The following is a 12,815-nucleotide window of genomic DNA, read 5'->3' as shown; positions in this document are numbered from 1 at the left end:
AACTGGAGAGACCTCCGGGAACAGATGCAGAGCGAAAGGAGCAGAGCCAGAAGAACTCTGTACACAGAGACTGATATACTATGGTAAAATTGAATGTAATGGACCTCTGTACCAGCAGCAATACAGTGACCCAGTACAATTCTGAGGGATTTATGGTAAAGACGCTACCCACATTCAGAGGAAGGACTGCAGGAGAGGAAACATAAGAAAAACAACTGCTTGAATGCATGGGTCGGGGTGGACATGATTGAGGGTGTGGACTCGAAACTACCACACCAATGCAACTACCAACAATTTGGAAATTGGTCTTGATCAAGGACACATGACAAAACTAGTCGAAATGTGCAATGGCCATGGGTGGGGGGATTGTGGGGGGTGAAGGGGAAAGGAGGAGCATGAATAATGTAACCATGTTAAAAATGAATATTAATAAATGTTTGAAAAAAAAATAGGGTTGTTGTAGCTTAAATGGAGGGAGGTTCAGAGGAGATAATGTAGGTAAAACATGTTACAAACTTTAGAGTACCATGTAATTACCAGTTATGTAACCCAAACCTCATTTAATTTCCATATGTGAAAACTAACTTAGAGGTCAGGTGATATTCTCAAGGTCACACTGGGAGCAAGAGGAAAATTTAGTTCAAATCCAGATCCATTGACTACAAATTCATTGCTTTTTTAGCCTAAATGGACTAACACCTTGCTAACCTCTGTCATAAGTTACCAACTCAATATTTTGCTACTCAGTACAGTGTCTCCCTCCTATCAGAGAATGGTGTTGAGTCCTAGTTTGAGAAAGATTTAGCTTATTTGAACTTAAGTGCATTAAGCTTAAAATAAGCCCATAATATGCATTCCTTGGAATTTGGCTATAATGCTAATTTAAGTCCTTCTAAATTTTAGTTAAGTAGGGAAGAAGGGAGGTTTGATGTAGTCATGTATTTGGCTATCTAAAGATAAGTCAATTTTAGGACAATAGAAGGATTTTGAATACAAGATTGCCTTTTTTTTTTTTTTTAAACCCTTGTACTTCCGTGTATTGTCTCATAGGTGGAAGAGTGGTAAGGGTGGGCAATGGGGGTCAAGTGACCTGTCCAGGGTCACACAGCTGGGAAGTGGCTGAGGCTGGGTTTGAACCTAGGACCTCCTGTCTATAGGCCTGACTCTCACTCCACTGAGCTACCCAGCTGCCCCCAAGATTGCCTTTTTAAAAAAATTTTATGTGTAAAGATTTTGGAGGGAGGAGAGGTGTTAAATTTAGGTATAATAAACTATTTTTTGGACAATATCACAAGTTATCCAGTAATTTTTCAGCTAGTCATTAGGTTAACATTTGCTATATGAATACTATTGCATATATTTATTAATGTAACTTTGTTTTCTAGATGACAAATCCTGCTATACAGAATGATTTCAGCTATTACAGAAGAACACTGAGTCGTATGAGGATCAATAATGTTCCAGTAAGTCCTATTTGGAAAAGGGTGTGAGACCAACTTCTTGTTTTTTTTTTTTTAAATAAGTTTTCATAGAGATAATAGTTATGAGCAGCAACAGCTGTGGTGAGAAGAACGACACACTAAACATATGTTCTGTTGTGTCTAGGACCTAATGTCCATCTGCTGTTCCCTTTGGCTCCTATAATTTGAATTTTCATTAATAATTCAATAATAGTATAATTTTATAATAACATAACACTTCTATTTTGAGATGATAAAAATTCTTTACATAATGTAGAGAGGGATCAATAACAACATCTTTGTGTCACAGGCTTTAGAAGTAATAGAGACAGACTGATATGAGAAAGGAACAAGTGATGTTAAGGAGGACATTGCAGACTGGCATGCATTCTCTGTCTAATCACCAGTTTTTCATTTTAGTTTTCTGTGTTCAATTTTCCCCATCTGTAGGAACTAAATAACACTATTTTCTAGAACTAGAAAAATAAGAAAATATTTTCCTTTTATGCTTTTGTAAATCATTTTCAGCACTTTGGGTATAGCAGATATTTAAGCCTTAATAAATTGAAGCTAGTGACCTCACCTTTAAATAATATTCACTATGCTACATGCTTTGCTAAGTGCTATGGAAAATAAAATGGCAAAATAGATATATAGGCTAAAGTATAAACACCTAAGAGCATAAAGTGCTATGAGAACAGATGAGGGGAAGTCACTTCCAGTTGAGGAAAATACAGAGGTTTCAAGAAAGAGGTAACAGTTGACCTGAGCCTTGAAAAAAAGCACCTAGAATGCTATTAGATGAGATGAACAGTCCCTCAGTGGTAGAAGGAAATTCCTAAAATACAGTCAAAAGAAGAGGAGGAAGACTGACTACTAAAGGATACAGAGGAGAAGTAGTAAGAGATAATAGGAGGAAAAATAGAAGAGTATCATAGGAATCAAGGGAGTAGCTTTCATTTCATTTATTGAATGAAATTAAACATTGTTCATTTAGAAAGATAAAGAATATTTGATACAGTGAGTTTCTAGCAGGCATGCAATTGGTTTTCCTTGTTAAGAAAGGGAACTACCCCATTCAAAGAGCCAATAAAGAAAGGTATAGTTGTTAGATGAAAGTCTAGGGATTTTGAGGTGAGGAGGAGGAGGGGATTTGAAGTTCTCATCAGATTGTTTTGCTCTCAATAAATTTATTCATTTTTAAAACATGTTTATTAGATGCTTTTTTAAAAGGAAATAGGCTAGGTCCACAGGTGCAAATATAAAGATGTGATATGACAGTTTTTCCTGTCAAGGTTATGTTTTATTCAAGTACCAGGGGAAGGGTGTGTGTGTGTGTGTGTGTGTGTGTGTGTGTGTGTGTGTGTGTGTATGTTTATACATATAGATGGACTTAAAAGTGAGAGAACTTAAGAGATTTATCATGTAGAAAATTGAAAGAGAGTCTGTAGGTGAAAAATAAAAGATTCCAGAATAGCAGTTAAGGTCCAGTTTAAATTATAATCAATCAGCAAACTTTTAATGACTGCCTGTTATGTTCTAGGAACTGTGTTAAGATGCTAAAAATGCAAAAAATGAATTTTCTGCCCTGAAGATGCTTACATTCTTTCAGAGGAGACAAAATGTACAAAAATGCGTACACAGAGAATATGTACAAAATAAATACAAGTGAATTTTGAAGGAGAAGGTTCTGTAAATTGGGGAGATCACAAAGATTTTGAGTAGATTGTAGCACTTGAACCAAGTCTTGAAGGAAACTAAAGATTGTAAGAGGTAAAAGTGAAGGGGGCATTCTATATCTGAAGAATAGCCGGTACAAAGACTAAGAGATAGATTGAGTAATATATGAGGAACTGTGAGAAGGTTATAGAGTCACAGAAAGGAGAGCAATCTAAAATAAGGCTGGAAAGGTAAATTAGGACCACATTGCAAAGGGCTTATTAGGCTAAATAGAGGGATTTACATTTGATCTTAAAAACAATAGGGAGACATAAAGATTTATGATTTGGGAAGTTAAAAGGTTAGACTTGTGTTTTGGGAAAATCACACTGGCAACTGTATGAATGATTATATGCATTAGAAAGAGGGAGAGAGTTGAGGCACTGGGACCAATTAGGAGAACTTATTGTCTAGATAAGAGGTTTTGAGAGTTTGAACCAGTGTGGTGGCCATATAAGTAGAGAAAAGTGGTCTCCTGCAGGTGGTATTATGGAGATTAGAAGAAACATGATCTGGTTACCAAATGAATATACTGGGTGAGAAATCAAGGATAATGAGATTATGAACCTAGGAGACTGGAAGAATATGGGGACTGTGGAAGAAATAAGAAAATTTGGAAGAGCATTGGATTTGAGGGAGAAAATAATTCTGTTTGAGATGTCTACAGAAAATTCAGTTCATATTGCCAAAGAGTAATTGGTGATGTGGAATGGGAGCTTAGGAGAAATTCTAGATCTGGCATTATCAGCATAAAGACAATGTAATTAGCATGGGGTCTGATGGAGTAAGAGAATGAAGACTACCAAACAAGCCTTTATTAAGTGTTTTTCATGTGCTAGGCCAGTGATGGGCAAACTATTCTCCTGGGCCAGATCCAGGCCGTAGTTTGTCCATCACTGCCTTAAGCAATTGCCTAATCAATACATCTGCATGTGGTAGTGATTAGGAAACTGCTTAAGACAGTGATGGACAAAGTACGTCCTGGATCTGGCCTGCCAGGAATAGTTTTCCCATCACTGTGCTAGGCAGTTTACCAAACTCTGGGGATGCAAAAACAGTTCTTGTACTCATGGAGCACATAATAAGTACAACATACAACCAAGTATATAAAACGAAATATTTACAGGATAAATTGAAAGAGGGGAGAGTAGTAGCATTAAGGACCAGGAAAAAGACTTCTTACAGAAGGTAAGCTAGGTATTTTCAGTGGCTGTTGTTGTCCATGCCTAGAATGCTATAATCCAAGAGGTAGAAATGAGGAGAAAGCATTCTAGGCATGGACAACAGCAGCCACTGAAAATACCTGAGTCCAGAGAATTAAGTGTCTTCTGTTAAGAACATCAAGGAAGCCAGTGTTACTGGATTATGCAGTGTGTAGATGGGAGTAAAGTATATGATACTTGGAAAAAGAGGAAGGAGAAGGGGTCAGGTTCTGAAAGTTTTGAAAGCCAAATAAGATTTTATATTTGATCATAGAAATAGTAGAGAACCACTGGTTATAGGAGCAGGAGGAAAGGCTAAATATTTTTGGGATCAGGTTGTGAAGGACTTAAGTTGTATTTTAAGATGGAGGAGAACAAAAACATGTTATGACAATTTGTCAACTCTTAATTTGCCATAGCATATTTTCTGATCTGTAATTCTTTATCATATCGATTTTTTAAAAAAATGATAGTCAAGCACACCAGCCTCTCCCAAGTAATTTGTTCACTCTTCTTTCCTCTGGTCAAAAATACTCTTCCCCCCTGCCCCCTTGTTATTTTTTTTTAATTATAAAGCTATTTTCCAAGTTATATATAGTAACAAATTTCCACATAAGTTTTCCAAAATGATATGATTCTAATTGTCTCCTTCTGGAGCTGGCAAAGGAATTCAGTCTGGGTTATACACAAAACATTTCCATATGATCATTTTTGTAAGAGAATAATCATATAAAACCAAAATCTCCAAACAAAAACCAATATAAATTACATATGTTGATCTGTGTTCTCAGATATGCTTTATTTTATTTTATTTTAATTTTTTTTTAAACCCTTGGCAATGGGGGTCAAATGACTTGCCAAGGGTCACACAGCTGGGAAGTGTCTGAGGCCGGCTTTGAACCTAGGACCTCCTGTCTCTAGGCCTGACTCTCAATCCACTGAGCTACCCAGCTGCCCCCTCTCAGATATACTTTAAAAGGAATTTTTGAGGACAAGATGATCATGCTGATAAATCTTCTCCTTGCCCCCCAAAATTTTATTAGCATCAGGAATTCTTTTGGAGGGGTAATTTTCCTCTACATCTACCAATTCAGGCCAGGTTCTACAATTTAGAATCTCTAGAGAATTGTCTGGAACACTGGAAAGGTAAGCGATTTGTCCAGTGTCACACAGCTATTAAGTAACAAAGTTGGGATTTGGACAGTTGTAAAGATGTGGTGTTAGTCTTTGATAAATTTTGACCCAGGCAGCAAATATAATGATTTCAACAAACATAAGGTTTTTTTTTTTTTCAAAATTTAAGGGTATATTCAATGAGAGTACATCTTACTTTCTACTCTAGAAGGAAGAGGTAAAAGCAAGAAGAGGTGAATCAGAAGGAGAGGAAGAGGCAGAAGATAAGATGAGGGAAAGATCTGATAAAAGGACATAGAGGGTAGAAGAGAGTAAATGAAGGAACTGAAGGAATAAAGGTAGACAAATGAAAAGGTAGAAATGTAAAGATAAGCAACTCAAGGAGCGAAGGATAAAGGATTTAACCTGAAGGAGGAGGAGAAAAAGAAGGTCATTGGTAAGATAAGGTATAAGTAGTGAGAACAAAGAAAAAGGAGCTGAGTGACAACTTAAGTTGAGACACCCCATTGGCAGCTTGTCACAGTAGTTTTCAAAGGGAGTTACTAAGCAAGAAAGATGAGAGTGGGGCAGCTAGGTGGCTCAGTAGATAGAGAGCAGCCAGGTCTCGAGGCAGGAGGTCCTGGGTTTAAATCTGGTCTTAGGTACTTCCTAGCTGTGTGACTCTGAGCAAGTCACTTAAGCCCCATTGCTTAGCCCCTCACTGTTCTTCTGCCTTGGAAGTGATATTTAGTATCAATTCTAAGATAGAAGGTATGGGCTTAAAGAAAAAAATTAGAAACTAAAGATGAGTAAGTTGAATATACACCATACATTGAATGTATGATACTTATATCTGGCCAGTGCCAGGTGTTTTTTTTTTTTTTTTTTTCTGTGCTATGAATACAAATTAGTTTTCATGCTATAAAAAGGCAAAGGGCTAAAGGAGTGCCTTTCTACTCTCTTATCAGGGAGAATGAAGTATTATTTTATAATACCTGAAGAGTTTCAATATGAGCAAAAAAAAGAATCTTAAGTAAAGGAGAATCCTGATGTGTGTCAGTAAGTTGGAGGGTAGGAGAAAGGAAATGAAGAAGGATCTCTGTGGTCTTGGAGTTATGAAACTTAAAGGTCTTTTTGAGAAGAAAGCAACCATCTTCCTTCTTAAGTAATAGTGATGAGTATCTCCAAGTGCTTCAAGCAGAGAGGTCATCCAGTAAGGAAGAAGAGATAGTTGTGTGTGACTCTCCTTTAAAGTGTATTGATGATGCTATTTGACAAACTCTTTGACAACAATAGAGGGGTATATTGTCTTCCTGGATCATTTATCCAAGACAAAACAAAGTCCTACTACTACTTGCTGAATGGATTGATTGCTCCTTTATCTAACTGATTGATTTCTGATTATGTACATGGCCATAAATGAAGTTCTCAAAAGGAATCTATAAAGCATCACTTAGATTTTCAGTCTTGAGCAAGAACATTGAAAAGCTCAAGGGCGCAGTTAGAGATTTCATCATTCCTGTTCTTTGAAGACAAGAAATCCAAAAAGGAAAAGAAGATTTGTGAATGTGGAAAGCCAAAAGGTTTTCTGAGAATAGAATTTGGATTTCTGGGCCATGATTTAAAGTATAGACCTTGGATGGAATAATCCTAACAAGGGTTAATGAGAACATTTTCTTGGAATTTTATGAATCTAATCAGAAAGCTTTAAAATGAAAGGAAGGAGAAAACTGCTCATGTATAGCCTCCAAAATAGATAAAATGAAGCACAGAGATTTATAAATATTAGAAGTAGAAACACCCAGGAATTTGTAGCAAAAAATTTCAGGAAAGGAACGAGTAATAAAAAGTCATTTCTTCATATGATTAAAGGTGCCATATTCAACCACGTATTTTTCCTGAAACTTGGTAGGATGAGATATAAACCAAGTGATGCAAGCAGAAGGTGGAAGCAAGCTTAGGTGATAGATGAATATTTTCCTGTAAGAATAGTATTTGGAGTAGTCGGCCTGTGATGAGCTGAAGGTATAAAATATACATTAACAAGAAGTTTTTTAGTTACATTAGGCAAAAAAGAAAGATCCAAAGAAAAGATAGGTACAACTATTTCTTGAGGTAGATGGGATAAGAATAACTCGGGGCAAAGAAGACCGGACTTCTCAGCTCTTATTTGTAAACTGGAGTACTTAGCTCACATCATTGTATTTGTAAAGCATTTTACAAATTTTTTTTTTATTTTACAAATCTTAAAGTCCTATGTAATTACTAGCTATCATTGTTGTCACTGTAATGGTTGTTGTCATCTCTTTTTCATTTCCAAAGAGTACATCTTTGGACTATAAAAGGATATGATAAAAATGGCTAACAGGGCTTTGACAACCATGATAGTTAAGGAAGTAATAGTAGTACTGATAGCTGCCCATCTTTTTAGGTACTTCTCTATGCAGCAAGATTTTGGTGAGTAGAACCTTGGAGTCTAGAAGACTTTAGTTTGAATCTTATCTTGAATGCTTAGGAGCTGTATGACCCTCCACAAGTCATATAATCCCTGTCAAACTATTTTTTCTGCTGCAATAATAATAGCTTACAGCCAGCCTTTATTTATTTATTGCTTTAAAGTGCTTTAAAGTTAATCATAGCATATATCCTTAAGGTCACTGTGAGGATCAAATAAGAAAATATTCAAAAAAATTTTAGAAACTATTATTCAAATATTATCATCATTCTATACATTCTCAGAAACTGAAAACTTGACATTGGTAGAAGTGGTGTAGGATTTTCCATAAAGGAAAGAGAATGAAGAATGTAACCATGGGCTGGTAAATCTGGTGTGAGAATTTAGAAAAAGGAAACTGAGTTCAAAGAGTCAAAGATTCAAACAGATCATGACAGATTAACTTAATCTCCTTTTATGACAAGATTACAGGTATAAGATTGGTAGATAATGGGAATGCTACAGATACCCATTTTTTTCTGCTACTATAGAAAATCTGGAGAGATATGTTACACAATTTTGGAGCTAACTAATTAAAAAAGTAGCCATTAAGTTGTCAACTTCTAAGGAGTTTTTGAGGGAAGTGTTTTGTTTATCAATGCTTGGTTTACCCTATGCTGTTTAATACTTTTATCATTGATTTGAACAAAATTCAGATAGCATCATAACACTGGTAACATTTGATAGCAGTCAGAATTCAAAAGACTCTTGACAGACTGTAACATTGGACCAAATATAAGAAAATTAAATTTAAGAGAAATAATGTATAAAACTTAAATTTTGCTTCCAAAATATTATCTTCTTAAGTGCAAAATAAGAGAGACAGTCAACAAACTTTCAGCATTTCAGGAATTTATTCACATTTACAATGTGCTATCAATTGTGCTAAGGCACTAGGAATACAGATATAAACAGAGAGATGAATTTTTGTCCTTGAGGAACTTTACATGTATTGGAGGGGAAAAGAACACATAGCAAGGGGCTCAAAGGGAGAGATGAGGTTGGGTAGTAGAGAAATGTGTATAGTGTGACAAGTGAGTATAATAGCCTAGGAGTGGAGTAAGCTTCCAGGGAGAAGTGTATAGAGTCAAGAATTCATCTAAAAAAAGATTATAGGAATTTAAGATGGTTATGAATCAGTAGTGCAACATGTCAGCTTGAAAAGTTAATACAATTTTATGTTAGTGCCTCTGATTTTGAGAAATGATAGTTCCACTAGAATCTTTTATGGTTAGACCATGCCAATAGTACTGTGTTCAGTTTTGGAAGCCACATTTTAGGAAGGAAATTAGTAAACTAAGAGGTTTTCACAGGAGTGCAGCCAATAAGAAAAAGTACAAAGGATTCTGAATTCTTGTTATATGAGCTGCTTTAGATATTAGTTGCTTCCCCCTCACTCGATGTCTCCAGGCAAAAGTTGTAGAGTTGTAGTTGTCTTCTTCAGCAAAGACTAGATGGCTTCTGAGGTTCCTTTATACTTAATTTACAAATTGAATGAAATGATTTTTTTCCTTTTCCTAGGCAGAAGGAGAAAATGAAGTAAATAATGAATTGGCAAACCGTATGTCATTATTTTATGCTGAGGCCACCCCAATGTTGAAAACCTTAAGTGATGCCACAACGAAATTTGTATCAGAGGTGAGTATATTGTGTGAAGCGTTTATTTTTTTCCCCAGAAATTTGTATTTGATTGTTTTGCTCCTGACGTAGGTACAAGCCAGGTATAGTGAGAGAAGTACTGTTCTGGGGTTCAGGAGACTTGGTTCCTATTTCATATTTTATTTCAGCTATGTATAGTTACATAAATCATTCATATTCACCAACCTTGGAACTTAAGTTTTGTTTCCAGCTTTTAAATCACCACAGATATTGATAAGAATATTTTTGTTCATAGGAGTCTTTCTTGTAGATAGCCTTGGACTGTAGTTCTACAATTGTAATGTCTCATTCAAAGTGTATGAATTATTTAATAATTTTAATTGCATGTTTTTTGGGGGGATAGTTGGACTTTGCTTTACCTATAGTTTGTGTTCTTGTGTTTATCATGAAATGGCCTGCTTTTTTCATTTGTTTCTACTTTTTAAATCTATTAATCTCTTCTACTTAACAACAAATCTAATTCTATAATTACTGCTTTGTTTGGTAATTATTGCTATTTTGAACCAGGGTACTTTCCTTTTTTCCCTCCTTCTCCTTGCTATTGAACTTTTCTCCCCTCCCTGTTGTACTGTTATTTTCCCAAATTCTATAAAGTATCCTTTAGATTACTTAATTGCTGACTTATCTTCTGAAGCTCAATTAAAATGTGACCTCACCAGAAAAGGCTGCCTGATTTTTCTTTCATTCCCTCCACCAGAAAAAGGGGAAAACAAAACAGAAACAACTTAATGTGTTTCCAACTCTATAGATTTCATAAAGCACTTTGTCTCATGTAGTCAATGTTTATTATTTTTGTGTTGTAATTATTTGTGTTTAAGTTTTGCCCCACTACATGTTGCTTGGAGGCAATAATTAATTCATATTTAAAGTTTGTTTCCTCCTTTACTTAGCACAGGGTTTCTCACACAGTAGGCTCTTAATAAACGTTTATTGATTGGATCAGTAGTTTTTTGTTTTTCTTTTGTTATTCCTTTTTCTGTAAGTTCATAAATTCCTTGAAGTTAGGAATCCAGAATTAATACCATTTTTCCATGTTTCTTTCCTATTACTCAGCACAGTGTCTTGAACGCCACAGGTACTTGGTACATGATTTCTGAATATTGAATCCGCTTGGAAAAAGTTGTAAACTGCTAATGGGTTTTTGTTTTTGTATATATCTTTAAGGCTCTAAATATATTTTTAGTTTGTAGAATTTTTTTTTTGCTTATGACTTTTTTCTTCATTTTTTAAACTATTTCACAGAATAAAAATTTACCAATAGAAAATACCACAGATTGTTTAAGCACCATGGCTAGTGTATGCAGAGTCATGCTTGAAACACCGTAAGTATTGACTAGCCTTCCCTCTCTCCACCCTCCCTCTTTAATAAGAATTCTATGATGATTCATATTTCATAAGATATAAATGTCATTATGGAGCTTTAGGAGAAGTAACTTAAATGACCATCTCATGTTAAAATAAAATCTTAATTAAAATATATAGTTTGTAGTTTTTAGGAATTTCTTTGTAACTAAAACTAAAAGATCTTTAAGTTTATAGGCTCTGTTGTGGTTTAATTAGACAATTTAACTTTTTGAAATCATTTTTCTAAAATGATCTTTATAGCTTCTACTGTTTCACTGTCATATGGCTCCTCAAAGAGACTTTTTTATTTCTCTTAATTTTTCATTCTTTTAATTTCTTTTACTTGGTGGGAATAATGTACTCTCCTCCTGTTGTTTCTTCATTTTAAATACCATTGCTGTATTTCTTTGGTCTTTCAAGAAACCTCTTTAGTCAAGAAGTTTGCTCATCTATTCCTTATTCCTCTCTGAATAAAATCTTCTAGAAATCATTTCAAAATAGAGGTTGTGGAAGAAGAAGAGAGGACCGGAATGAATTGAAATGGAAATTAAAATCTTAATTTGTGTGATACTAATTGGCATATTTCATTAAAATTTACTCATAGTTGACAGACATAATTGAGATGCCATTGTATTAAGCTTGGCAAACTTTTCTCCATTTTGCCTTTGGTTAAAGCCTCTGCCCAGATTGGAGAGATATGGGAATATGAGGTATATATTGTATAAATTCCTAACCAGTATGCCTGGGATAATAATGATGCCCTAAACTCTTTTCTTTGGAGAATCACTAAAACATTTTGGATTGGGGAAGTAAGACCATGTAAAGATTAGGTAAATCATTTATGTCTGTTTTAAAGATGTATATTATTATTTTGTCTTGTGCTGCATCATCCCTTTGTATTTCTTCTTCTATCCTAGGGAGTATAGAAGCAGGTTTACAAATGAGGAGACGGTATCATTTTGTCTGAGAGTAATGGTGGGTGTCATCATACTCTATGACCATGTACATCCAGTGGGAGCATTTGCCAAAACATCAAAAATTGATGTAAGTTATATTTCATTTTTTTAGACACCAAATAATATTTCCTGGATTCATGATGTTTTTAATTTTCATAGGTACATGTTGTTGAGGATTTTGCTGCCCCTTTTAAGATTGTAGACTTGAAGTTTTGTTTTGTTTTGTTTTTTTTGTTTTGTTTCTTAGAGGTGTATATTTGGTGACTTTCAAAATTCAAAATGCATAATTTTTTGTATGGCTTAAACTATTCCCTCATTGTTTCATTTTTTTCAGTAACAAGGCTGATTTCATTTATGGACTTTGACTTATGGTGTGTTTCATATAAAATATTACTCTGGTAGATAAATACATTTTACAGTGATCATTCTGGTTAGTTGGATTTAAAAAAACAAAAAAACCCCAACTAAATCACTATAGAAAACAATTCTCTAATACTTTCTTGACATTACAAAATATATAAAGGTACTTAAGCTTGACGTTTAATTATAGAATCAGTGGTGGAAAATTTATCTACCATATACTGTTCACAATTGGTTTTATGGACATTTTTGGTATATCAGTTTTATTGACTATATACATTTTTTAATGTTCATGTATTCAGTTTATGCCATAAAAATGGGTGTTTACTCTTGTTAAGTAGCTGAGTATAGTGGAAAAAGCACTGATCTTGGAAGTCAAACCTAAACACTATTCTGGTACCTGCCAGTTATCTGGTCTGGAGCAAGTCTTATAACTTTCAGTATGTAGAACAGGGATGATAATGTCTGTGCTAACCTACCTTACAGAGTTAGGAAGGAAGCTTCATAT

The 12,815-nt window shown here is 34.7% G+C and overlaps 1 protein-coding gene across 4 annotated transcripts in view; it reads left to right on the top strand.

Annotated features, from left to right (window-relative positions):
* The window catches only part of CYRIB (CYFIP related Rac1 interactor B), a 120,307-nt gene that overhangs the window by 98,031 nt on the left and 9,461 nt on the right, over nt 1–12,815 (top strand). For all 4 annotated transcript variants that reach the window (XM_044669189.1, XM_044669175.1, XM_044669182.1 and 1 more), the window contains 4 exons: nt 1,386–1,463; nt 9,510–9,626; nt 10,890–10,969; nt 11,909–12,035. In XM_044669189.1, the coding sequence (XP_044525124.1) occupies nt 1,386–1,463; nt 9,510–9,626; nt 10,890–10,969; nt 11,909–12,035 (402 nt within the window). The remainder of the gene's footprint in view (nt 1–1,385; nt 1,464–9,509; nt 9,627–10,889; nt 10,970–11,908; nt 12,036–12,815) is intronic.

This window comes from Gracilinanus agilis, chromosome 1, assembly GCF_016433145.1.
Source record: "Gracilinanus agilis isolate LMUSP501 chromosome 1, AgileGrace, whole genome shotgun sequence".
Lineage (NCBI taxonomy): Eukaryota > Metazoa > Chordata > Mammalia > Didelphimorphia > Didelphidae > Gracilinanus > Gracilinanus agilis.
This window is presented reverse-complemented; position numbering and strand designations above follow the sequence as displayed.